Source organism: Gallus gallus, chromosome 2, assembly GCF_016699485.2.
Source record: "Gallus gallus isolate bGalGal1 chromosome 2, bGalGal1.mat.broiler.GRCg7b, whole genome shotgun sequence".
Classification (NCBI taxonomy): Eukaryota; Metazoa; Chordata; class Aves; order Galliformes; family Phasianidae; genus Gallus; species Gallus gallus.
Genome location: NC_052533.1, coordinates 40,914,623 through 40,939,415, shown reverse-complemented (window position 1 = coordinate 40,939,415; position 24,793 = coordinate 40,914,623). Strand labels below are relative to the sequence as shown.

The 24,793-nt window shown below is 42.1% G+C and overlaps 2 protein-coding genes across 12 annotated transcripts in view; one reads left to right on the top strand and one right to left on the bottom strand.

Moving 5' to 3' along the window:
• SNRK (SNF related kinase) overlaps positions 1–15,334 on the top strand; it is a 39,324-nt gene extending 23,990 nt beyond the window's left edge. For 3 of the 4 annotated variants that reach the window (XM_015281500.4, XM_040682461.2, XM_046923298.1), the window contains 4 exons: positions 2,517–2,658; positions 4,672–4,884; positions 5,964–6,098; positions 11,419–15,334. In XM_015281500.4, the coding sequence (XP_015136986.1) occupies positions 2,517–2,658; positions 4,672–4,884; positions 5,964–6,098; positions 11,419–12,637 (1,709 nt within the window). In that variant the 3' untranslated portion in view covers positions 12,638–15,334. The remainder of the gene's footprint in view (positions 1–2,516; positions 2,659–4,671; positions 4,885–5,963; positions 6,099–11,418) is intronic. The other variant, NM_001199702.2, reaches the window with a different exon arrangement.
• Positions 15,335–19,154: 3,820 nt separating this feature from the next.
• ANO10 (anoctamin 10) overlaps positions 19,155–24,793 on the bottom strand; it is a 118,137-nt gene continuing 112,498 nt past the window's right edge. For all 8 annotated transcript variants that reach the window (XR_005857841.2, XM_004939430.5, XM_418773.6 and 5 more), the window contains one exon: positions 19,155–20,952. Coding sequence is in view for 7 of the 8 variants with exons in the window: in XM_004939430.5 (XP_004939487.1) it covers positions 20,917–20,952 (36 nt within the window). In the remaining variant the exon portion in view is untranslated. The remainder of the gene's footprint in view (positions 20,953–24,793) is intronic.

The following is a 24,793-nucleotide window of genomic DNA, read 5'->3' as shown; positions in this document are numbered from 1 at the left end:
AAGTACCTGCACATATGTGTTTTAGTTTTCCAGAAGCTACTTAAACAGTATTTATTACATATCCTTCCAAACGGAAATTTTAGGAAGAGTATATACATCCAATAAAAGCCAAGCACACAGCTGGTGTGTAGTATGCTGTGTCACCGTTCCGTGTGCTAAGCAGAACATGGATTAGACGTTGTTGTCTGAAGGAAAATACTCAGGGATGTTCAGTATGTACTCACTGCAGCTGAACCACTTGGAAGTCGGCTGGAGTTTCCTCTGTGTGTGGTTTCATGGAACTTCAATTGTTGTCTCACTGCTATTTTTGTCCTCTTCTTGGGACTCTTCTGATATTTTAAGCTCTGTTTCTTGGAATCGTCTGTTCTAGCTTTTCGCATGCTCGTTTTTAATTTATGGTTTAATTATTTCACTCTCCTCTTCAGTATTTTTTTTTCTTGGCTTAAATTTAGCCAACGTAATTTTATTATGGCAAACATAATTTATCTGTAATTATGGATGCTCTGTGGTGCCTCCTGAAACGCTTCCTGCTGGAAGGAGACACCAAGCATTTTACTGGGGGGCTCTGAACAGATACTGACAATGCAACATGGATTGTATTGCAAAATACATTCCTTAGGGAAGGTTAGAAATTGAGGAAGGGCACTGACGTACAGAAGATGGCTGTTAATAGAGATGCGTGAAGGTACATATTCCGTGTGCCTGCAGAAAGGAGGTTTTGATACCTGTTGTGTGGTGGGAGATGGTTAATGCACCAGAGCCTTTTGGCTCCTTTCAGACTAAGCAGGAGGATGCAAGCACCTTTACGATAGCCAAGGTGTACCTTCAGGTAAAACTGCCTCTGTCTTGTGAGGCTCTTGTCAATCTCAGCATTCCAAACCATGCAGCTTTCTGGCATCGGGCTAGCAAAGTAGTAAAACGCTTACTGACTTTGCAGTGTGATCAATAAAGTCGAATTTGCAGGTCTCCATGGCTCGGCGTGCTGGCCTCCAAGTGCTTGGCACGTACGGGATCGAGGCCCTAAAGTAGCATAACAAAAATCAAATAATTGTTGGAGTTAATAGCATACACTTAGTACAAATTAGAGCTCTGAAGAAAATTACCCTGTAGCGTGCCTTTTTCTCTCTCAGCTAAACCATACGAAGAATGTGTTGTAACTATCCAAATGAATAATTGTGCTAGGGATGAATGTGTGTGATTTACATTCTTAAACAAAACCATAGCCATCCTAAATGCATGTCGAGTGTTTGTGCAGGCCGCAGAAAGCCAGCTGCAGTTGGGCAGCTAACAGCATGGTTCCCTCACTGCTCCTCCAGGACAGAGCTGTGTGTTCTGCTTCCCATGGCTGCTGCCAGCTGCTCTTCCCTCAGGAGCTTTCTACCTCTTCACTTACCTCGGTTCCTCTACTTGCTTGGTTTTACTGCGTGTGGATCTCCAAAATGCTGGGGTGTGAGGCCCAAAACTGCTGCTGGAATTCCCATAGCGTGGAGTTGTATCTGAAGTTGAAGAGCATTCTAAATTTATGGTATATATTTGATTTGATTTTTTTTTTGTTGTTGCTTACATTTCAGGCAGCATGCCATTTTTTTCTAAGTCCACGTTTCCTGCATTGAATGCAGTGAGATTTCAGAAATGTTTTCTTCTAGGCAAACTTTATGAAGAATTGAAGTAAATTTTAGCCTTTCCACTAAGTAGAAACTAAGTAAAGTGCTTTGGACCTAAAAGTGCTTCTTTTTCATCCAAGGTTTGTCACTTCATTGGGGACCGGGGAAATTGTTAAATGCTTTTTAAATTAAACAAAAAAAGAATTGGAAGGAAACAAGAAAATGTGTAGAGTCTACTAGAGATCGCTGTTAACATCGTTACATGTTTGATAGATATCTAAAACCAACCAGGCCAGCAAGACGACTGGAACACGCACGTCTTAATGATTGATCCTTCATGCGTAAGAAGACAGCTTTACAGAAACAGTTCATTACCTACCATTAACAAATAACTTTTTTTCCTTCAGTAGCAGTGACTTGAAAACAAATATCTGATTTGGTCTCCTTATCATAAGCGACTTTTAGAATTTCTTATTGCATAGGGTAACAAATAAGATTGAGAATAGTTTATACTAATCTGTTGGAAAGGGATGTGCTTTGAATACACATCTCTCTTAATAATTTATGCCTACCTATGAAGGAAAGCATAAAAAATTCTTATCTTCTGAGTGACCGGATTATCTTCAGCTTTAAATGATGCTTTGCTGTCAAAGATGTGATGTGTCTCAAACTGTTAGGCATCTTTGAAGTACTGAATTCTGATTTTTTTTTCCCCTCATAAGCTATAGAAACTGTCAATCTGTGGAACTACTATATTTTGTACTTCAGTGGAATTGCAAACTCTGTAAGTAAAGCTGATAATCGAGAGTACAGTAATGAACTTAAGATGCATCTCAATGATACTTCAGTTTTGATGGTAATAATGTCTACTTCTTCAACAGTTACTTTAAAAAATGAATTATATATTTGCAGATATATGGAGTTTGGGGGTCATCCTCTTTATGTTGGTATGTGGACAACCACCATTTCAAGAAGCAAATGACAGTGAAACTCTGACTATGATAATGGACTGCAAATACACAGTGCCGCCTCACGTGTCCAAAGAATGTAAAGAGTAAGTAGAGTACCCAAAAATTGAAAACACTCATAGAAGTGGATTTTCCCTACCTCTGAGAGTCCTCATGCCAATTTATTGTGTGGAAATATTCTTTGCCAGCTACTAAAATACTGTGCCTACTGCTTGTTCTTCTGTAGCTCTTAGTATTTCCTTGTGTCGACTGAGTATCTTGGGCAGCAGTATAGCATCTTTTTATTTCCTATACCTGTTCTTAGTAAAGGTGAATCCTATGATATTTTTTGCCAGTAGGCTTTTTCCACATGTTTGTGTATCTTACTTTATTCATCTGTCATCCATTTCATAAATGATTAGAGAAGATGCTCAGGGCTTGGCCGGCTTTGGCCACCATTCTTGCTGGACAAATCACAAGGTAATGCTCAGAGTGCTTTGTGGCAGGAGTGAAAAAGGTAATGATTCCTCTAGATTTCAGTTCAAAATACAAGGTGTCAAAACCCAAGAATATCACAGCAAGCTTTGCTCCTCTCCTACTGAAATGGAAACTCCAACGTTCTAGGCAATATTCTAGGCAATCATGGGAGAAAAATCATCTCTCTGCAAATACCATATGCTGCTTGAGAATCATGACTCATTTTGATGTGATGCTTTTCTGCAGTACTCTCACTGCTTTTTTATTTTTCATATGTTCCAATATTGGACCATACAGTAGATGAATTAATGAGATCATCAGTCCTTTTACTATATGTCAGAGTCATAAGACGAGAGAAAGAGCAGAATCTTAGATGTTTGACAGAGAAGGAAATTTGCTAAAACTGTAATCAAAATGACCATTACTCTCTTAACCTGTTATCTGTGCAGTCTGGGAATGCATAACCCAACATGATAACGGGTTTTCATGTCTTACAGTGTCTGGCATTTCTGTATCATGGAAAAGCTCCTATCAGGGCTCTCAGCAACTTGAAGAGGTTTGCTTCAATAGGTTTAAAATACAATATGGGAAGAGATTAAAAGCTCTTATTAGCAAATTCTGTCAGAATAAATGTCATGAGATGTTGCATATGGTGCTTGGGCCATGAAATTCCTGTTTTTTGGATCATTTTGCTTAATATACTGGCTAATGCTAATTTGCTTAAAGGCTCAAGTAGATCTACTTTCTGCATGCGGCACATCTGCAATGTATTGCCAGTTACCTAAGTGCTCTGAAGGTTAGGTTTACTTAGGGAAATGGCTGTGAGACTGCCTAAACAGTCTGCTTTAAGTGAAAACATTCTTGATGTTTTGGGATGCATAAGCAAGCCTGAATCAGGAGGCACTTGTGGTGCATTTGTGGTGCACTTTACTACCTTACTGCTGGTGTTTTACTATAGGCGTTAAAAAGAGTCAGATGAATTGCATAGTTTGTCTGTTCTAATAGTAATACAAGTGACATCTCACCTGGATAACTTCCCAGTAAAGACAGAGTCCACAGAGATGACAGTCATCTTTTACTGTTTACTTTAGGAATTTATGTACTGCCCTACCAGCACTTGCAAATGTACTAACAGGTTGATGCTGAACGTTTGTTACTTCAGCCCAGATGTTGTTTGTAAGGGTGGAAGAGTTCACTGTCTTTTCACAGATACGGAAGAATCGAATGTCTTATAGGTGATCTCAGAATAAAACATTGCTGCTTATCTTGCCATTCCCCAATCTTGCTGACAGCAGCAATAGTAGAAAAATATATTTCTATTATTGTACAGACCAGCCTGTAGGCCATCTGTCACAGCTACCATATAAACCTATTAAAAAAAACAAACAGTAAAACAGATGTTAGGAATCTAAGCATAGCAAATGAAAACTGTAGTGTTTATGATATTTGGAGTTTTTAATAAATAGTTTCAGCTCAGCAATATTTGGAACATCTTTGAGAATAATTTCTTACCACACTGCTTACAGAGAGACTTCTGAGGACCTATTTGGGCTGACAACAAAGTTCTTTCCAGTGCTGCTGTTAGAATGGTTGTCTTTTAAACATGTAAGTGCATTTTGTTTAGATCTGTTTTTTCTTCACAGTCTTATTACACGGATGTTGCAGAGAGATCCGAAGCGAAGGGCATCATTGGAAGAGATTGAAAACCATGCGTGGCTCCAAGGGGTTGACCCTTCCCCTGCAACAAAGTACAACATTCCTCTTGTGTCATACAAAAATCTGTCTGAGGAGGAACACAACAGTATAATACAGCGCATGGTTCTTGGTGACATTGCAGACCGAGATACTATAGTGGAGTAAGTTCGCAGTCTCCTATATAGTGTTCATCTTGTGCTGTTGTATGAGATTAAAGACTGTCATGGAAACCCGGGTGTTTCAGTGTTTAAATATCAAGCCATTCAGTTATCAAACGAAGTGTTACAATCGTGCTCTCTGAGAGGATTCTAGGATGAAAAGTACTGACATAGATCCAGCCTTAGGCAAAACTTCAAGGAAGTGTTTTGGAACAGTGTTCGTTTCCTGCAACAGTTTGCAATCTTGAGCAAATTTGCTTTGAAATCCATGCTTTGACTTGTGTGATGTATCTGTACTAGTTATGCCTGTCCTCATGCATATGTAAAGATAAATTCTAACATTTTTCCTTTAGTACGCTTCCATATACATGTATCTTTGTAATTCAAAGTACTATTTCTTACATCTGTAAAATGCAAAATTGTCATTGCCACTGGATAAGTGTACTAGAAAGCTGCAGTTTCTTCTAACAGATTAAAAACCCCAAATCTTTACAATATTCAATACATTGAAAGAGGATGTAGCTGTTTTTTTTCTATTTGTTCATGTTTGACCTGGAAAAAACTCTTAAAACCTTAACATCGAGGGGAGGGGGAGGGAATAAAAGATATAATAAAACAGCAGGGTTGCTACTGAAGTTTTTAGCTGCTGGTGTCCTTTATGTTGGGATTATGAGTACAGTTTTATTGTGAAGTACTGTAACAGCTGTAAGATAATGGAAGTTTTTCATCCGGTCGCTACATAAATGAGTGTTAGAACTTTGTGTATATGCTAATGGGAAAGCCTACTTTCATTAACGAAAGAAAGTTTTATTGTCCCAAGTGTGGTCAACAAAGGAAGAATTAATTTCTTTTTGAATGATACTCTAAAAATATCCTCATGCACCTACAGTGAATTGACTAGACCTGTTGGCTCTTCATTTTTAGGAAGACCAAGACACAGCTGTCCAGGTATCAAAAAGACTCAGTTGTGTTTTCCAGGTTCTGTTCCTACTGTAAGAAATACAGCAAGACGTGCAAACTGCATGTCCAATTTTTAGAAGCCGCTGATACATATTTTATTTCATGTTCTGTTCTTTCCCTAGGGCACTGGAAACTAACAAATATAATCACATCACTGCTACGTACTTCTTATTGGCTGAAAGGATTCTGCGAGAGAAACAGGAGAAAGAAATTCAGACCAGATCTGCAAGCCCTAGCAACATCAAAGCGCAGTTCAGGTAAGAACTGGAGAAGCTAAATTTCTTTTTTCTTCTTTAAATTTAGTGTCTTACTCAATTGTTCAAGTACTAGTTTTTAAGAAACTGTAACGTGCTTATTTACTGCCAGTTTTAAGTGAGTTCAAATGATGTGCTGTGGACACTTGAGAAGCTGTTCATGAATCAGTTACCAATATTCTCAATTTCTGCTATTTTTAGAAGATGAGTGAAGAATTTGAAGTCTGTACCTGAGGCAGTATGTTTTCATACCTGCTGGGAGCAGACATGTTCATTGGCCTTTAGGTCCTCATAGAAAGTTTGTGTGATAGCCCTCGAAAAAATCAGTTGTGTTATCCTTAAATGTGATGGAGAATTACTTACTTAGAGATGAGAAATCACTCTGAATTTGATGTTAAGGTATAGTTGTTAGCTTTTGGTTTTGATGGGCAGAACACTCTCTAAATCAGGATTATAGCAAACTCCTTCAGGTTGTTCTGTTCTTTTTAATATAGTTTGATACAGCTGTTACGTAAGGAAAATGGTTGAAAACTTTACTTCATCCATTTAAAAATACTGCCATAGAATTCTTAGTTTGACAAAAAGTATTAAAGCACCTTGGAGTTCTCAAAGCTTCAGCTTGTTGACAGGCAGTAAAGCAAAGGGAGGAGAGGAGAATTCTGCCATGCAATTAGAATTGATGCATTCAACCACTTGCTGTGCAACCCACTATCAGAGCATCACATTTTCAGTTATAGAAGTGTGTGCTTAAGTCGTGAATAGTTTCCAGTTGCACACTGATATTGGGGCATACAAGTTTTGAACAGTTGTGTTTCTTAAATGCTTTCTTTTTAGTTTTCTGAGTGAGTGTTAGAATACAGCAAGAAATCTGCTGCTGTTAAGGAAAATCATTATTGGCCTATCTTGACAATCTTTCCAGTGAAGATGGAGGTGGTACTGAGGCTTTTCCATTAATTTCTGTTCTCTGACAATCCAGTCTTTTCAGGAAGCTGTCTTTAAGCCTTAGGTAAAATGTTATTGGTAACCACTGTTAGCAATAATAGCAGTTGTTGGTAGCTAATCTCTTAGTGAGAGAAGAACACTACATGTTTCAGTTGCTGCTTACCTTCAGGTTTGTTAATGTAGTGAAGAAGACGAAGTCATTCATGCCAGAGGGCTTTTTGTGCAACTTTCATGCAATGAAAGTCATATAGAAAACAGGTTCTAGATGTATCATCTGCCTTGATTATTACTTTGAATTTAGGCCGAGATTTTTGAGGACTTAGATGAATCACTTCTGAATATCCTTCCATCTACCTGAATAATGAGTTGTTTCAGAATCTTACAGTGGTTGTTATCAACATCTTTGGAGTCTGGAGATGAGATTGTGTGCTAGATTGGACTGAAATCTATTTGCTGCACATAAGGGTCGTCTCTCTATGTCCGTTCACATAAGAAACATTGTCTTATGTGGCATGGTGACAAGTGCTTTAGAAGAATTATTATTGCAAGCAAATACAGGCTTTAATCTACAGAAACTTCAATGGTCTAAGGCTTGGTGTTACAGGGCTTACCTCTTTTCAAGGTCAGTACTATATGCCTTTTGCTCAGCACTTCTCTCTATCCTCTTACATCCATCAATCTCTTTTACAAGAAATCCAATTAGAACATCAAATGTGTCTAATAGTAAGTATTAGTTATAAAACAAATTAGAGGAAAACTTCAGAGTTCAAATGAGTTCTAAACCTACAAAGTTTGCTTTTAAATTGCCTTTTCTTTGTATCAGCATCAGTTTTTCTCTAAAACAGCTGCTTCAGTTAAATGAGAAACTGGTACACAGATTTATTGAATCTGAATCTTGGTATGATTTTATAACATTGAACAGAGTAGTTAAAAGTCTGTGTTAATAGCTTGAGTTTTCTTTGCATGACAAGCAGATCCACATAAACTGATGAACTCTTGCCATTAGAAATCTCAGGTAACATTCAAGTTACTCCTTTTCTCCCTGATGGTTCTAAATGAAAAGTACCTCGAGTCATCCTATGGAAAGGACAACGGTGATGCATTAATTTCATTTTGAGAGTTTAGAAAATGTAAAAGTTGAACAAACATGAATAACTCACAATTTGGAGTTTACCTTCTGGCTCGTGTGCCTTGGACCTCCTGGGCACAATGTGGAGGAAGGCAGGGAGGTAAACGTGGGCTACGGTGTGAGATACACACAGTATTGGAGGCTTGCTGATGTGACTCCCATCTACAAGAAGGGCCATAAGGAGGATCCAAGGAACAACAGGCCAGTCAGCCTGACCTTGGTACTAAGGAAAGTTATGGAGCAAATCATCTTGGGTGAGATCACATGGCACATGCATGGCATCCAGGGGATCAGGCCCAGCCAGCACGGGTTCATGAAAGGCAGGTCATGCTTGACCAACCTCATCTCCTTCTATGACTGGGTGACCAGACTGGTAGATGAGAGAAAGGCTGTTGATGTAGTCTACCTAGATTCAAGCAAAGCCTTTGACATGGTCTCTCACAGTATTCTCCTAGGGAAACTGGCTGCCCACAGCCTGGACAGGTATACCCTTCTTTGGATAAGGAACTGGCTAAAGGGCTGTGCCCAACAGGTAGTGGTTAATGGAGTTAAGTTCAGCTGGCGACCCATTTCAGGTGGTGTCCCCCAGGGGTTGGTACTGGGGTCCATCTTGTTTAATATCTTTACTGATGACTTAAATGAGGGGATTGAGTGTACCTTCAGTAAGGTTGCAGATGACACCAAGCTGGGAGGTAGCGTGGATCTGCCTGAGGGTAGGGAGGCCCTTCAGAGGGATCTAGATAAGCTGGATTGCTGGGCTGAGGTGAATGGGATGAGGATCAACAAGGCCAAGTGCTGGGCCACAATAACCCCATGCAGTGCTATAGGCTTGGGGCTGAGTGGCTGGATGACTGTGAAGAGGAAAGGGACCTGGGGGTGTTGGTTGATACTCAGCTGAACATGAGCTGACAGTGTGGCCAAGAAGGCCAATGCCATCCTGGCCTGCATTAGAAACAGAGTGGCCAGCAGGAGCAGGGAGGTAATCATCCCCCTGTACTCAGCACTGGTGAGGCTGTACCTCGAGTATTGTGTTGAGTTTTGGGCCCCTCACTACAAGAAAGACATTGAGGCTCTGGAGCATGTCCAGAGAAGGGCAATGAAACTAGTGAGGGGTCTGGAGCACAAGTCTTATGGGGAGTGGCTGAGGGAGCTGGGATTGTTCAGTTTGGAGAAGAGGAGGCTCAGAGGAGACCTCATTGCACTCTACAACTTCCTGAAGGGAGGCTGTGATGAGGAGGGGTTTGGCCTCTTCTCCCAGGCAACAAACAGGACCTGAGGAAACAGCCACAAGTTGTATCAGAGGAGATTTAGATTAGACATAAGGAGAAACTTTTTCTCTCGGAGAGTGGTCAGGCACTGGAATGGCCTGCCCAGGGAGGTGGTGGAGTTGCCATCCCTGGCAGTGTTCAAGAGGCATCTGGATGAGGAGCTACAAGATATGGTTTAGTAGCTTGTGGTAGCAGTGGTAATGGGAGGACGGTTGGACTAGATGGCCTTGTAGGTCCTTTCCAACCTTGTGATCCTATGATTCTGTGATACAGATCTATGGTAGTGAGGTGATCTATTGTCTGGAAACTGCAGCACTCCAGGACAGGGGGCTGTGTCGTTTCTCATAAGGGGTGGACTACATAGGTTCACACAGACCTGGGGGCTGCTGGGCAGTGGCAGCTAGGTGCTGTTGATATAGGTGTCCTGGGGGATTTTCCTATCACCAGCTTGTTAACTGAAGCTGAAGGCTGCACCTCAAGGCAAAATCCGCATTTAGGCTTGGCGGATTTTAATGTTGGCTTTAAGAAAGTAGTCTTCTCCAAAGTTGATACCTTTGGGAGGATAGTTGTGAGCTGTAGCACCTGAGCAGGTGGGCATCTCACACTTGAGGATTCTTTTCTATCCAGCAGTTACAGTGGGAGCCTGGAGTAAATGCAGTTCTCATACAGATTCATCTATTAACCCTAAACACAAGAACACAATGAGAATAGCTGGGGGCCACACCTGATCTGAATCTTCTCTGCTTCCTCTCTGCTTTCCAGCCATACTTTGGTTCTTTCTTGGGCTGGAGAGTTTTGCAGCCCTTTCTGGTGGCACGCCCCAGAATAGGGTTGGCAGTGTCTTGTAATGTCATCCATACATGAGCAGAAGTCTCTTTCTGCTGCTTCTCCTGTGTTGTACTGGATAATTTTAGCTAATGTAAAATCACATGATGAGGAAACTTCTTTTAACTTCAAGATAAATTTTTGAGGAGATAGAAGAAAATTCTTACTCTGTGCAAGAAATGTGGAGCTTATGCTCCATCAGTGATAAGGTGGTGTTCTTTTGGATCAGTCTTTCAAAATACGGGTAGAGACTGTCAGTCTTTGTTCTTAATTTATTGTGTATATGATGGGAAAATTACAATATATCTCCTAAATGTAAAGTAAAATATAAATCATTAGTCAGCAGCTTGGACACTGAAGAAAGAAGACATCAGCTGCTGATGGTAAACCTGATTTACTTTCAACTGTCACTTCTTCGATTATGCTTTGAGATTAACACTCAGCATACTCTCATACAGTTTGAACTTTGATTATTCTAGTTTATTAAGCAATCTGAATCCCGAATTTAGGCAACTGCAGTATTCCTGTTGCTGAGGTAAGGTCAAATAAATGTATGATCTTGAACCATATGTTTGAAATTAAAGGTGATTTTGTGGAACAGAGCTTAGTCTGAATGAAACTTAATTAAATAGGAGGATGTTCCTTCTGACTTAGCTTCTCAGCCTCATTTGTGTTGATTTTAACCTGATTTTTGTAGTAAGAATACGGGGGGGAAAAAGTAACAGAAGCTTAAGAATATTCCAAACCACTTTTATTCACCTTGTACCCAAACCACCTTACGTCTCTCCCTCTGCGGCACTGCTGTTCCTATGCCTACTTCAGATTATTGGGAATGCAGATATTTAAAGCTTTGTATTGCTTACTTCATTTTGAGTAGTGAATTTTTTTTAAGCTTCCTTTTGACAGAAAACAACATAACTTCTAAATGATGCTTTTGTAAACATGACATTCCTTTCAAGTAACAGCATTTCCAAAGGACTGCACATCTGGAGAACGTTCTCTTCTCAGTTACTGAGTATTGCTCTTTACAAATACATAACTTAGCAGGCAGTCTTTATGGCAGTTCTCAAGCTCCTCTCGTATAGATCTTAAATTTGCTTATGTGTTTTGAGATGGTCACCATGATGTGACTTTTCTTTTATCTTTTGTACTTCTGTAGGCAGTCATGGCCAACAAAAATCGATGTACCCCAGGATCTGGAGGATGACCTTACAGCTTCTCCTCTCTCCCATGCGACTGTTCCCCAGTCTCCAGCTCGCACGGCAGAAAATGTTCTCAATGGACACAGAAGCAAGGCTGCTGGTGAGTCAGCAAAGAAAGAAGAGATCCCTGAGTTAGCTGGACCGGCCCTCTCTGTAGTTCCATCGGTGAGCTTAAAACCCACTACGAGCGGCCGGAAGTGCTTGTTCAGAGTAGAGGAAGATGAGGAGGAGGATGAAGAAGACAAGAAGCCTATTTCTCTTTCTACCCAAGTTGTTCTGCGCCGTAAGCCTTCAGTTACCAACCGTCTTACTTCACGAAAGAGTGCACCAGTCCTCAATCAGATCTTTGAGGAAGGGGAGTCAGATGATGAGTTTGACATGGACGAGAACTTACCCCCAAAGCTCAGCAGGTTAAAAATGAACATCGCTTCGCCTAGCACAGTACATAAGCGCTACCACAGGAGGAAAAGCCAGGGTCGTGGCTCTAGTTGCAGTAGCTCCGAAACAAGCGACGATGACTCGGAAAGCAGGAGACGCCTCGATAAAGACAGTGGGTTTACTTACTCCTGGCACAGGCGGGATAGTAGCGAGGGGCCACCTGGCAGCCAAGGAGATGGTGGTGGACAAAGCAAACCAAGTAACGGAAATGGAGGAGTAGACAAAACGAGCCCGGGTGATAACAACAAAGGTGGGGGAAGTCCCTCCAGCAACTCCAGCGGCAGCACCAACAACACTTCAGGTTCCACTCGTAGGTGTGCCGGGTCTGGAAACTCAATGCAGTTATCATCTAGAAGTGCGGGGGAACTGGTTGAAAGCCTGAAGTTAATGAGTCTTTGCCTGGGTTCACAGATTCACGGCAGCACTAAATACATTATTGATCCTCAAAACAATCTGACGTTTTCCAGTGTAAAAGTACAGGAGAAATCATCGTGGAAAATGTGTATAAGTTCCAGTGGAAGTGCCAACCAGGCTTCTTCGTTGGGCAGCCTGAAGTTCTTTTCTGACCAGATGTCAGACACGGCAAACGAATTGGAACGGATAAAGAACAGGAACTTGAAAAATAACGTGCTACAACTACCTCTCTGTGAAAAGACTATATCTGTGAATATTCAGCGGAACCCAAAGGAGGGCCTGCTGTGTACCTCCAGTCAAACCAGTTGTTGTCATGTCATTTGACAGCAGCCCGACTTTAATAGCTTGATCTATTTGACGGCATCTTTCTTCCTGTTCGGAGCTGTGAACACCTTGTCACTGAAACCCTTTTGTTGTCTTAAGATTTTTAAGTGGGCTTTGAGCAGTTATTTATTACATTTTACTTTTGTGTTTGCTTGATGATATGACAATGCATGGTCTTTGCATGCTGCTAGCCATTATGTTTTTTTTTTCAACAAAACAGAATATTTTATTGTGTAGTTTTTACGTTTATAATTTTACTATGGAAGATCTGGATTAAATTAAAATGACTATCTGGATCCTAATGTAAATGGAGCACTTAGAAGTTTCACGTTCTGCACTTAAAACTAGAGAGAGAGAAGCTTTTGTTTGCTTGTGAAATGTTAATTCTTGTTCTGACCTTCTGTGATATCTAAAATCTGTGATATGTGGCATACTTCTATGTGTCTGAAACAGAACCAAAGCAATAATGTTTTGATGCTGAAAACTCTTCAGGGAGCTTTCAGATGTTCCAAGGCTTGTACAAAGCAGAGATGCACTGAAAATTAGTGATCTTGAAATATGATTTTAAACCCACACCTATTTGTCTTAAGTTATGAAATGGATAAAGTTGTGGCTCAAAAATCAAAGTGAAAAGATCTTGTTTTGCTAGAGGCAGTTGTGTTTTGTTGTTGGGTTGGGTTTTTTTTGTTTTAAAGAAGCAAGTAGATTTGTAAGGCAGCTTTTTTTTTTCCCATAGAAATATGTTAATATTACAAGCAGACAATCTTTTTTAATATAACAAAGGTAAATTATTAAGTCTACTTCTGAGTTTTTACGTGCTAACTGAAAATAAAGTATTTGTATGAATTACTTTCGTTATTAGTATATCATGACACTTAATATTTTAGGGTTTTACCTTGTGAGCCTTCCTCCCTGTCCTCTCCCTGCCTCCTGGAGATTTCAAAAGGCAATAAGGGATGGAAAACCTTTAATTGGATTCAAGTTGACATAGTTCCTGTCATTTACATTCTTCTCATTATCAAATCAGACTCTTGTAAGACTTAAGATACTGCTGTTTGCCCATACACACACCCATTATTTTCCCTCAATCATGCTTTTTGTTAATATCAGTAAAAATAGCGTATAGGAAAGTATTTATTTTACAACTATTTGCCTTTCTGTTGGGTTTGTCATAGCCACGGCAAGGTCTCGTTGTAGAGTATTTGTGTACCAGTGGGTACGTTTGACAAGATAAGTTAACTTGTGGAATTTTATTACCTAGATAAAAATATATTGCGGATTCCTAGTTTGGGGAAGGGCAAGAATGTTTTATTTTTTCATGCTGTGCACTGGGTCTTCTGAGCAATGCTAATCAAACCGGTGGTATTATGTAGCAGCGCCCTGGCCAGACGTTGGATGTCTGAGAGGAGTTTACACTGTTGAGCATCTATCTTGTCACGTTGCAGAATGGTCATACAACGCATTTCATGGCTGCTGTAGAGTGAGTAGAGCACCAAAGAACTGCATCACTCTTGGTCGTAATTTCTACAGTCGATGACAGCTCTTCTCAATTAGTAAAAGACTTTACTAAGAGAACCTGAGTTGCGTGGGGTATCCTTACTGGCTGGCCTAGCCAGGGATTTCACATTCTGCTTCCTAAACAAGGACGTGATGATAAGCGTTTTACTTCTAAGTAAGTTTTAAGAGAGAGTTGCAGTGTAGTCAGTGTGGTATTTGTAAATGAAAAACTGCAAGAAGAGATGTGTGGGTGAAGCCATAGAACATATTCGCTTGATGTTTTTTGAGCAGGGATCTTCTAAAGGGCCAGAAATAAGATGTGTGGTTCACGGACAGTGAGCGTAACATCGAAGTAGGAGAGAAGTTTATAAAGGGCATTGGCAATAAACTTATTTGTTGCAGCTTTTTTCCAAGCATTGTAAATACTCTTTCCTGATATTATGTACAGCCTTGGAATGGCACCTTTTAACTAACCCCAGGTGTATTTTGTTTCCCATGTTTTTATATACAAATGTATATATGGTGCTCACTTTAGAACAGCAGTGTTGACCATTTATGCTGCATAGTTGTATTATAGCCTTACTAGTTGTGTGTGGTTGGTTGACCTCTGGGTGTACAGATGTTAGTCTGAGTGGCGTCCTTTATCCATCTGTTGATAGGTGAATGACTGTGCATGTGGTGTACGTTGTATTATGTCGTCATGTAAAAGGAAGGGCGAGAATAACCACTACAGTAAGATAATATTGGACCAAACTATTACTTAGAGCGAGTAAACAGTTTCTTGTACCCCTTAACGTGTCTTTAAAAGTTGCATATAATTACAGTAGTGTATAAATTAAATATTGTGCAAAAACAATTAGTCTTGTATTTTTCTGTATGTGTGTATATATTATATATAAAATAATGTACCTCTAGCAACTTCATCTGTATTTAAGATGTGACAATCTTGACACAGGATTTTAAGAGTAGCAGTATAAAGCAGCAGAATTAATGAACAGAAATATAAGAATTTCTCACCAAGAAAGAATCTGTGTGTGTGTGTGTGTGTGTGTGTGTGTGTGTTAAGAGGGTACAGAAATAGCAGCTGATCTTATTGCTTCCAGCAGTGTTTGGCTTTTTCATTGTATAAAAATTCATGATGTGTGACAGACATGGAAAATCCAGTTAATAAAAGTACTATCTCGACTGATGCATAACCTATGCTGTGCATGTCGGTGCAGTTTGTTACCCCCACGGCTCAGTGCGTAAGGGCAGTGCACACCCTGCTCATCTCCCTGCACTGCAGGCCGGACCTTCAGGGCAGTGTGGGCTGGGAATGACTTCTGGCTGCAGATGCTGGACAGTCACTTCAACATCATCCCCTCAGGGTCTTATGTAGTAATATATAAATGGGGAGGGTAGCAGAAAGGGAAGCTCACACACGCCTTTGTTTGTGGTTGCACAGTTGTTTGCAGTCTTTGGGTAACTCAGTGCTATTCTCTTGCAGAGTTATAAATTGCTTATTTGGGCTTATAGGGTGTCATGATGAAGCAAAAAGCTACTTCAGCAGATGCCAGAGGGGAAGGTAGCTGTTTGTTTCCTAGGTGGAACTTCAACATGATTTAAGGAGTTGTGTTTAATGAACTTCACACTACCTGGAGCCCATTCGTGATGATCCTGTCCCACTCACCTTCTTGCCCAAGCTAGGGCAGCTGCCTGGTGCTCTTCTCTCTGCATCAGGAAGCTGTGCACTACAGAACGCAGAGGGTTTCAAAGTCTCAGATACTGTTCTTCTCTGCAGTACAAAACGGTAAGAGTGAAAAAGAACCCAAAAAGTGAGCATCAGGGCTTGCAGGCTTTGTGCACAGCAAGGAGGTAAGCTCATGACAAAGCTGTTGTTTCCCACATCATCCATGGAGGAGACAAAACCACACCATAAGGTGCTGTGCTGTCTCAATGTACGCTGTCACAGGCAGCCAGGAGCTGATGCTTATTTACTGCAACTGCTTCACAGTGTACTCCGTACCACCGAGTCCCATGTTGCAGCGTTTGGGCTGCCATGCGCTGGTAAACATCTGCTCCTGAACACTTGGTCTAAAATGAAGTATGGCAGTACAGAACCAAGAAGAACTGCAACGCCTAAGCTGAAATACAGGCACAGGCTGTCATTGTCATCACTTAAAAACATCTGGGCCTGAGTAGATCAACATCTTATTTTTTTGCTTTGTTTTCAAGGTACTGTGGAAAACATTTCAGGTTGAGGGGAGGAGTAGCTGAGCCAGTAAGCAGCACAGCTGGCCTGTGCTTCCAAACTGCTCTCCCTGTTTTGCCTCTGAGTGCCTGATTGCTGTCTGTATCTGTCTGTGCATGTAACCATTCTACCCTTAAACAGATTCCTCTCTGGTGACTCAAGAAAGAACTGCAAGCAATACCTGATGGGAGAAGAGAGAGGCCAGGCATCCCAGCGTGCTGGGCTCCATCTCTACCAGCATGGGAGGATGACTGGTGCTGCCAGGGCTCCAGAACCCTCTGTGCTCAGCTGAAAGAATCCCTAAGTGCTGATTTTCAGGTCAGGGTAAGTGAGGGCTCGGTGCGTTAACTGTGATGTAATAAAATCATAACTGGAGATGGTATGGCCACGTGGCATTGATAGGGATCGATGGTACTCAACGGGCCATGTACCATCTGCTCCAAAAGTTATGCCTTCTATGTTGTATCATTGGTGCACAACATCAGGGAGCGGACAGTGGTGGTAGAGCAGCAGAGCTGAGCTTTCCCACCAGTATTCTGTTAGATGCTGCTGTGTGACAGATGCAGCAGAGGGGGAGTCTGATGGCATCTGACAGAGATGTATGTATGAAGCAAAGGGGAAGAACTGATTTCTTCCGTAGTGGCACTCACTGACATTCATTGGTGCTTGCTGAACATTTCTGGTGACCAACAGTGGATTTGAGCACAGTGAGTGGTGTGTTTTGGCACAAGTGAGTCACCTCCACTGGTGCAGCTCTTGATGAGCACATGCTGTGCAGGCTCTTGTTCATCACTGGTGAAAATGCACTGCTAGTGGCAACCTTTAAGAAAGTTAGTTGTGGCTGAGAACGTGCTCTATCAAATAGATAAACTGCTCTTTGTTGCAGTTTCTATGGAGATAAAGAGGAGGCCTTACTTTTAAAGCAAGCTACATAATTGTATGCAACTAGTGTATTATTGCTTATGATCACTATTTGTGTGAGGATATATCCATAGGCTTTGGTAGCTGTGACCATTGCTGGGGAACATGTGAAGTCTGGTCAGTGCAAAAATGTGGCAGTAGCAGCTGAGATCTGTGCCTCAGCAGGGGGAGGTGAGACCAATCTCTCTCCCCCCTCCTGTTTTTAAGAGAAAGAGCAAACAATCACGACTTATCAACTTGTATGTGCAGACTTCTTTCATCATGAACAAATAAAGGAATGTGGCAGCCAGTAATACCAAAGTTGGATGGCAGACTGGAATGTCCCTGAGTGACTGGAAAATGACAGAAGACAGCTGGGGCACCATGACAGCCTTTCCAATGGCACAGTTGCCCTGAGTAAATCAGAGCAGAGCTGTCTGTCACTAATGCTTGATTATCATGTGCAGTACAAGGTGTTGGAGTAGTAACAACATAACCATACTTGGGCTAACATGAGCATAACATGTTTGTTTGTTTAGTTGGACTAAAGCCAGCTTACTCATCAAAGTCATGGAAGAATGCTGTTCTGAGGGATGGCCAGGACACCTTTCTTAGGAACAATGTTTTTGTGGCTGTTTGAGTCTGCCCTGTTCTGATGCACAGGTTGGGACTATGCTTTTGAGGCTGAAACTGCAATTGCTTGTTAAAGGCTAACTTACCTTGGCCTATTTGTGTGGTACTGCAAAAGATAGCAATTTCTAAGAGCTGAGAACCCTGAAATAGTGACTGATTGAATTCTACTACACTAGAAGAAAAAAGAATCCATTGACTTTCCCAGGCAGTAGAATTGTCCTGTGAAAAAAATAATACATGGGGCTTTTCACTCATCTCTTAGACATGTCATGTCAGATCTCCCCAGCAGCCGATTTCACTGAGCCCTTGTGTAACATCTTCCCACTCCTACTCTCTCTTGAGAAATACTGGGCTGGAGGAGGTAAGGAGGGACAGAGCTGTTTTTCTCCCTAGGCACCAGCTGCCACATGCACTCAGCTGCAATGCCTGAGGCCTGGGAGCAGCTCAGCTGCAGTCCTGCAAGCCCAAAGGGCTGATGAGCTCTCTTACACTGAGCCAGGGATCACCTGCATCACACCTGCAATGACAGATGCCATCCTCACTATGTTTTAAATCAAGCCACAGGGTGCAGACAGACCCATTCTAAGGTAGGAGGCCATCAGTCTTCAAGGCTGACAGTGAGTCAGCAGGCTCTGCTGTCAGCTCCAGTCTCCACCTCTTGGACAAAAACACAAGGGAGAGCCACAGGGCAGTAGGAGGAAGGGTGCCTGCTGGCTTAGCTTACTTGAACAGGGATGCAGTGCACTGAGGTTTTGAGTCCTCAGTGAGAGGTATGACTTAGTACTCCCAGATCAGAGTATGTTAAACCTCCCAGCATTGCTTGCCTGCTGAAATAGGAACTTCTCCTCTTCTACTGTCCTTATGTTTGCAGGAGGGGCTCCAGGCCAACAACGCCAGTGAGAGGTCCTGAGGCAGCAGCCTTCCTGGGCCACATGCTGTGACCTGCAACTAAAACCATACCTGAGCATAGACTTTTTTCCATCATCACTGGTGTGTGATTGCACTTCTCCTTAAAAACAGCCTTCTGCACTGTTACTGCTGCTGCTAAGGAGCCATGTAGAATTCAAGCTCTCTGGGCAGGAACAGGCTACTCACTCCCATGTGCTCTTGATCCTAAACAGGCTCTTCCTCCAAACCAAACCCAGCCTTGATCTCTTCCTCAAGATTGAGACATAAGTGCCTCCATTCCCCCAGGCCTTGGACATGCGGCTCCTCAGACTGGGAACAGACACATGTTACACAGCTTGCAAAAGGCAGTCACCAGTAAATACCTTATTTATTCTTTCTCATGTTTCAGGAGCGGTTTGGTGACAAAATACAACTCAGCACCATCCAGGTAATAGTTCATCCATGAATCAGAAATGCTCTATCGTGATTTTAGCACTGCAGCTGCTGCACAGCGTGTTCTCCAGGACAAACTACTCTCTGTAACACAAAGGATTGCCATACCCCTCGCTCACATGCTATGGAGGGTGTAGTGCCTCCACACCACCTGGCTGTAGGCAGAAAATCCACGTTATCATCCCCATTTCTAAATAAGAATACTGAGCAGAAGTGAACGGCTTTGCTCAAGGCAAGGACGGCTGCCAAGGTTGCTCACATCACCAGGTACCCAAACCTTACTACAGATTTTCCTGTTGGGCTGCAGAAAACTGGAAGAATGCAATGACTACAAAGACAAGTACAAAGTCAGCTTTGAGCCATTACTTCTTTCTTTCATGTGACTACAGCTGAGATGCAACCTGATTCCTTTTCCAGCCAATCCTGGGGCGTTTTCACAGATGGCCCATGCAGCTGCTATCACAAACCTGCCCACTTCACAGTCTGAAAGCAATACCAAGCAGAAGACAGCAGGCTCCAGTCACAGCAGCCCTTACAGGCTCACATATCAAGAGGAACCATCCCCCAGGTTTCTCACTATAACCGTGCTGACCAGGCAGCAGGAGCAAAACACGGGGCAGAAATCTGCAATGGTAACTTTACACACAGCCTTGGGTGTGTCATGCACAGGTATGGTACACCTACTGCAAATGAAGGTCACAGCTGGAAAATATAGATTACACATGGTTAGGAGGCATTTTGGTCCTGTCACTATCAGAAAGCAATGAAATGTTACAAAAATGACCGTTCTGTGAAATGAAGGGGTGGAAAAAAAAATGAATGTTCACCGCGCACATGGGTACTGGTGTATCATGTCTAATTGTGCTGTTCCAGGAGTTCATTTAACCAGAACAGCCCTGACTACAGCACTGTGGTTCAAGGCCCAAGGAAGTGACACCAAAAACAAACGTAAATGAAAAAAATTAATACATAAATATCTGCTGCTTAATCTTCATTAATTACTGCTCAGTACTCAATGGTTTTACCTGGCTGTGAGGAAGGCTTTAACTTGCTCTTATTTGGGTAACTAGCACAGAGGAACATGTAATGCACACCTTATATTTACGTTTAAATGTTTCTAATGTCAGGAACAGTCATATTTCATTACATAATAGCATGTTAATTTACACGTTCGAAAAATAGCTAATCAGCAGTGGTTGAATAAAAGAGAGGATTGATTAACTATCATCATAAAGGGACAAAGCAGGCCACGGGCCCAAGAGGCAGTGCACTGAATTAAGTGCTGCTCCACCTTTATCTTTCTGTTTTCTTTCACAAGCTCACAGCTGAAGTCTCCAGGTGGCTTGGGGATGCTTATCCCAACTTCTGTTTTCCATCAGTTGAAGTGTGCTGGGTCCGGCAGCCTTCAGCCAGCCCTTGTGCAGGCTGGATAACTTTGTGTAGTGTCAGCTCCGCAAACTGGCGTACGTAGGGGAAAAAAAAGAGGAGTAGGAGAAGTGATCTCTTTTTCACAACCTGAAGCAGTGAGTATTTACCAGGTATCACACAAGCAGGTGGCACCTGCAGATACACAGAATAGTGTGGTGCGCACGGAGCGCTACTCAGAATCATAAACAAAGGCTCAAAGGAGTGCCCACGTCCACACATGACTGCTGTAGTCATCTTCGCTCCTCTGTGTTTACTCCTTCAGTGACTCAGCAGCGACTTTCATTTGCTGTGTGAGAAAAGAGAGGAAAAAAAAGCAGGTAAACTCAGTGGTAGCGTGATGAATTAAACCAAACTTCACATCAGAAACATGTCCACTGCAGTGACGGGCCGGGATAATCTCAGACACAAAAGGAACTTAAAAACATATTCATTATTCATGAATATAGCAAATATTTGTCGTGAAGACATGAATGCAATTCACTTCACCCGTGGGAGAACCTATCTACTGGTCATGGGGCGTGCACAGTTTTAAAATACATTCTCTGTAGAGATAAAGTGTTAGTTCACTGTTAGATTAAGTTCTTTCTTTTATTCTTGTATTTCATTTCACAGAATTGGCCCAGTAAATAGAGGCTGGTGGAACGACAAACCCCTAAATAATATCATAAACACTGGAAAAGGGGGAAAACTGCAAATACAGTGGACGCTTTCATTTGATTTCTATCCTACAGCATAGAGCTGTCAGATTTCTTTAACACATCACCTTCTGCCTTTCCTTTGCTGCTGCTAGTCTGTGCCTAAGTCCATTCCAAAACATGACTCCACCTACCATTACTTTTGTTACCATTTTTAATCTGCATTTCCATGCCACCTATAAAAGAAGTAAATTAACCTATGATACAAATATTTATATGCTTCTCCGTGGCAACAGCATAGGAAAAAAAAACAAACAAAACAGAGAGGAATGCAGGAATACAGATTCCTCTTCTGCATCCCGATTCCCTCATTTGAATGAACTTCTGTGTAAAACTACAGCATCTTAATTAAAGCGACTTCAATCCCTAATGTAAAGGCACGAGGGAGACACAGCACATAACCTAACTCAGTTAATGACTTATCAAATTCAACCCTAATTCACCAATCTGAGAAACATTTTCTCAAATCCTGAGCGTTGTTGGAATTATAAGGAGACTGATCCTAAAGGTCCCTTCCAACCCCAACCATTCGATGATGTGCAGAATGTAGAATATGGTGAGGGTGCTTCTCCTCCCCATTGCTCAACAAATTCTGGGGAAAAACAAAGAGCAACAACCAAGCATACAGCTATTACTGAAGACTAGTTGGCAAATCTGGCCAAAAATAGAAGTGCAACTATTGCCACTGACTTCAGAAGGTTCCCCCAACTGGCAGCTACCATGCTCAGCCAGTAACCCTCTGCTGGCGTATTTTAAAGCTGCCCGAGGAACAAACACATTGCTCACATTGTTCGGTTGAGAAGAAAAACCTAAAATAGCTCCTCTTGCTGCCACGACACGCAGCCCGGACACAAACAGTCCGAATGCAATCACTCCCATATTTCAGGAAATGAATCAGAACAAAGTGGGAACCCCAAAAGCTGCATATTTCATTCCAACTTTAATCATTCCCATGACACCAAAACCTCTTTTGCAATCCCTGGCAGCAGCGGGCTCCCCTCAGAGGCACTTTGGAGAGCCATGCGGGGTGGCACAGCTCAACAGCACGACTCCTGGCCAAGTTCAGGATGAAGAATTTCTTAATTTTCTCTTCTTTTACTCTGAAAGGGAACTTTTTTTTTTTTTTAACTAGGAAAATATTTTTCCAGGACACCATCCAGGAAAGGGAGCGTATTTTTTTCTGATTCTGGGCAGAGAATTCGCAAGGTCACCTTTCCCCTGATGGCCCCCTTGGGATTTTTGATGAATCTTCCATCAAAAAGACATTCAAACACCTGGGACAAGAGAAATTAAGAACTCCTAATGTCTACTTTTTAACCCTGCTTGGCACACCACGACAAAGGCAAACAAGTGCCAGGTGAGCAGCCATGGAAGCCCAGATGCACTGCCTGGAGCTGTGCCACTCAGCAGAGAGCCGGTCCTGTGAACAGCTCTTGGTTTACCACCAGCTGAGGATCACCCACAGCAGCTCTGTGACCCCCTGATCCCCAGGCTCATGCCCAGCCTCCAGCAGCACTCCTGTGCATGAGCATCTACAGTCATTGAGTTTGTCATAGAGGGCCTACAACCAATGTTAATTTGTTGTAGATTCCAGAACGTAGCTTATTCTAGACTTCTACTGGCAGGAATTGCTCTAAAGACTTCTCTGCTGTAATACAGTATTTTGTTACTTCTATTTTAATTTCACATTTGAAAGCATGCATAATATAATTAAGCAGTACTTTTAGTAGAAATACTCCTCAATGTAGGCTCACAAACAGGCTTCACCAATTAATGAGGCTTCACTACTTCTCAAAACTACATTTCCTGAAAATACTTCAATAAAACATCACAGATACCTTCTCACCACCAAAACAGTTGCGTACCAAACCTGGAAAGCAGGCTACTATCATTGTGTGTTTATAAGCAGAAACACCAAATAGGTTTTAATACACCGAATACAGATTGTGGTTGATCAACAACAGGCCCCTCTGCAACTAGAGGGTCTGTGGTGGTCTAGTTGTGAAGGTCATAGAATCACAGAATCATAGAATGGCCTGGGTTGAAAAGGACCACAATGATCATCTAGTTTCAACCTCCCTGCTATGTGCAGGGTCACCAACCACCAGACCAGGCTGCCCAGAGCCACATCCAGCCTGGCCTTGAATGCCTCCAGGAATGGGGCATCCAAACCTCCTTGCGCAATCTGTTCCAGTACTTCACTACCCTCTGTGTGAAAAACTTCCTCCTATTATCTAACCTAAACCTCCCCTGTCTCAGTTTAAAACCATTCCCCCTTGTCCTATCACTATCCACCCTCGTAAACAGCCGTTCCCCCTCCTGTTTATATTCTCACTTCAAGTATCGGAAGGCCATAATGAGGTCTCCCCCGAGACTTCTATTTTCCAAGCTAAACAAGCCCAGATCCCTCAACCCTTCTTCACAGGAGAGGTGTTCCAGCTCTCTGATCATCTTAAGGTCAGAGCTGTGAACACCACTGCTACACACAAGTTAAAAACAGAGCTGCCAACGCAAGCTAACAGAAGCACACACTGACACTACAGACTTCTACTGAACCAAAACCAGCCCAGCTGCAGAGGGCTCCAGCACAAGCAGTGCTGGTGTTTGGTTCCAGTCTCACTGGATGTCAGGAGTGCTCCTGCACGACAGTGAGAACTCCCTTGTTGTGAGCACGAGCACAGCCTGCAGGCAACGCACCCCTCTCCACCTCACGCTCGAGTTGCGAGCCACCCCTTAACTACTCCTCTTACTGCTGCGTGTGGTAACACAAACATAATTTAACCACAGCCTGAGGAAAGCTATTTTTCTTTTTTTTTTTTAATTTACAAATTAAAATAAACGAAAGCAGAATTTAATGACTCACCAGCTTGGTGCTTTTCCAAATGCGCACTCAACATACGTGTTTGTATATATGAGCAGACACAAACAGGTATACAGCTAAATGTAAGAAGACAAAAGCAGACGTTTCTAATCAGCAGCTCCAGCTTCTGGTTTTCCTGTACTGGCCATGCTGAATGGCTCACCCCTAGCTCCCTGCTTAAAGAAAGCGTAGCGCTGTGTGCCATCTTTCTCATTCACTCCAGTCAATTATAAGAGAGCAGGATGGATATATATTATAATTACTCTTTCCTAGTGGTGTGCAGTTTCCAAAGACAGTTCTTTAGGCCTTGAGCTGTTTATGACAACTGTAAGAACGTGACCAACATTACTAAGTACCAGCCAACTACAGACAAGGGAAATTAACACCTATTTCAAAACTGAGTCAGGCTCTTCCACATCTAATATTTTACTTTGTGCAGAAGAGTGAGAAGGTATTTCATGGCAGAAGGCTGCAGTATCTGTTTGCCTAGAGGCACCAATCTTCTCTCCAGGTTGTGGCAAGCAGCATTTAGCTCTGCAAGGAATGGAGACCCATTTTCCAGTGACCTAAGA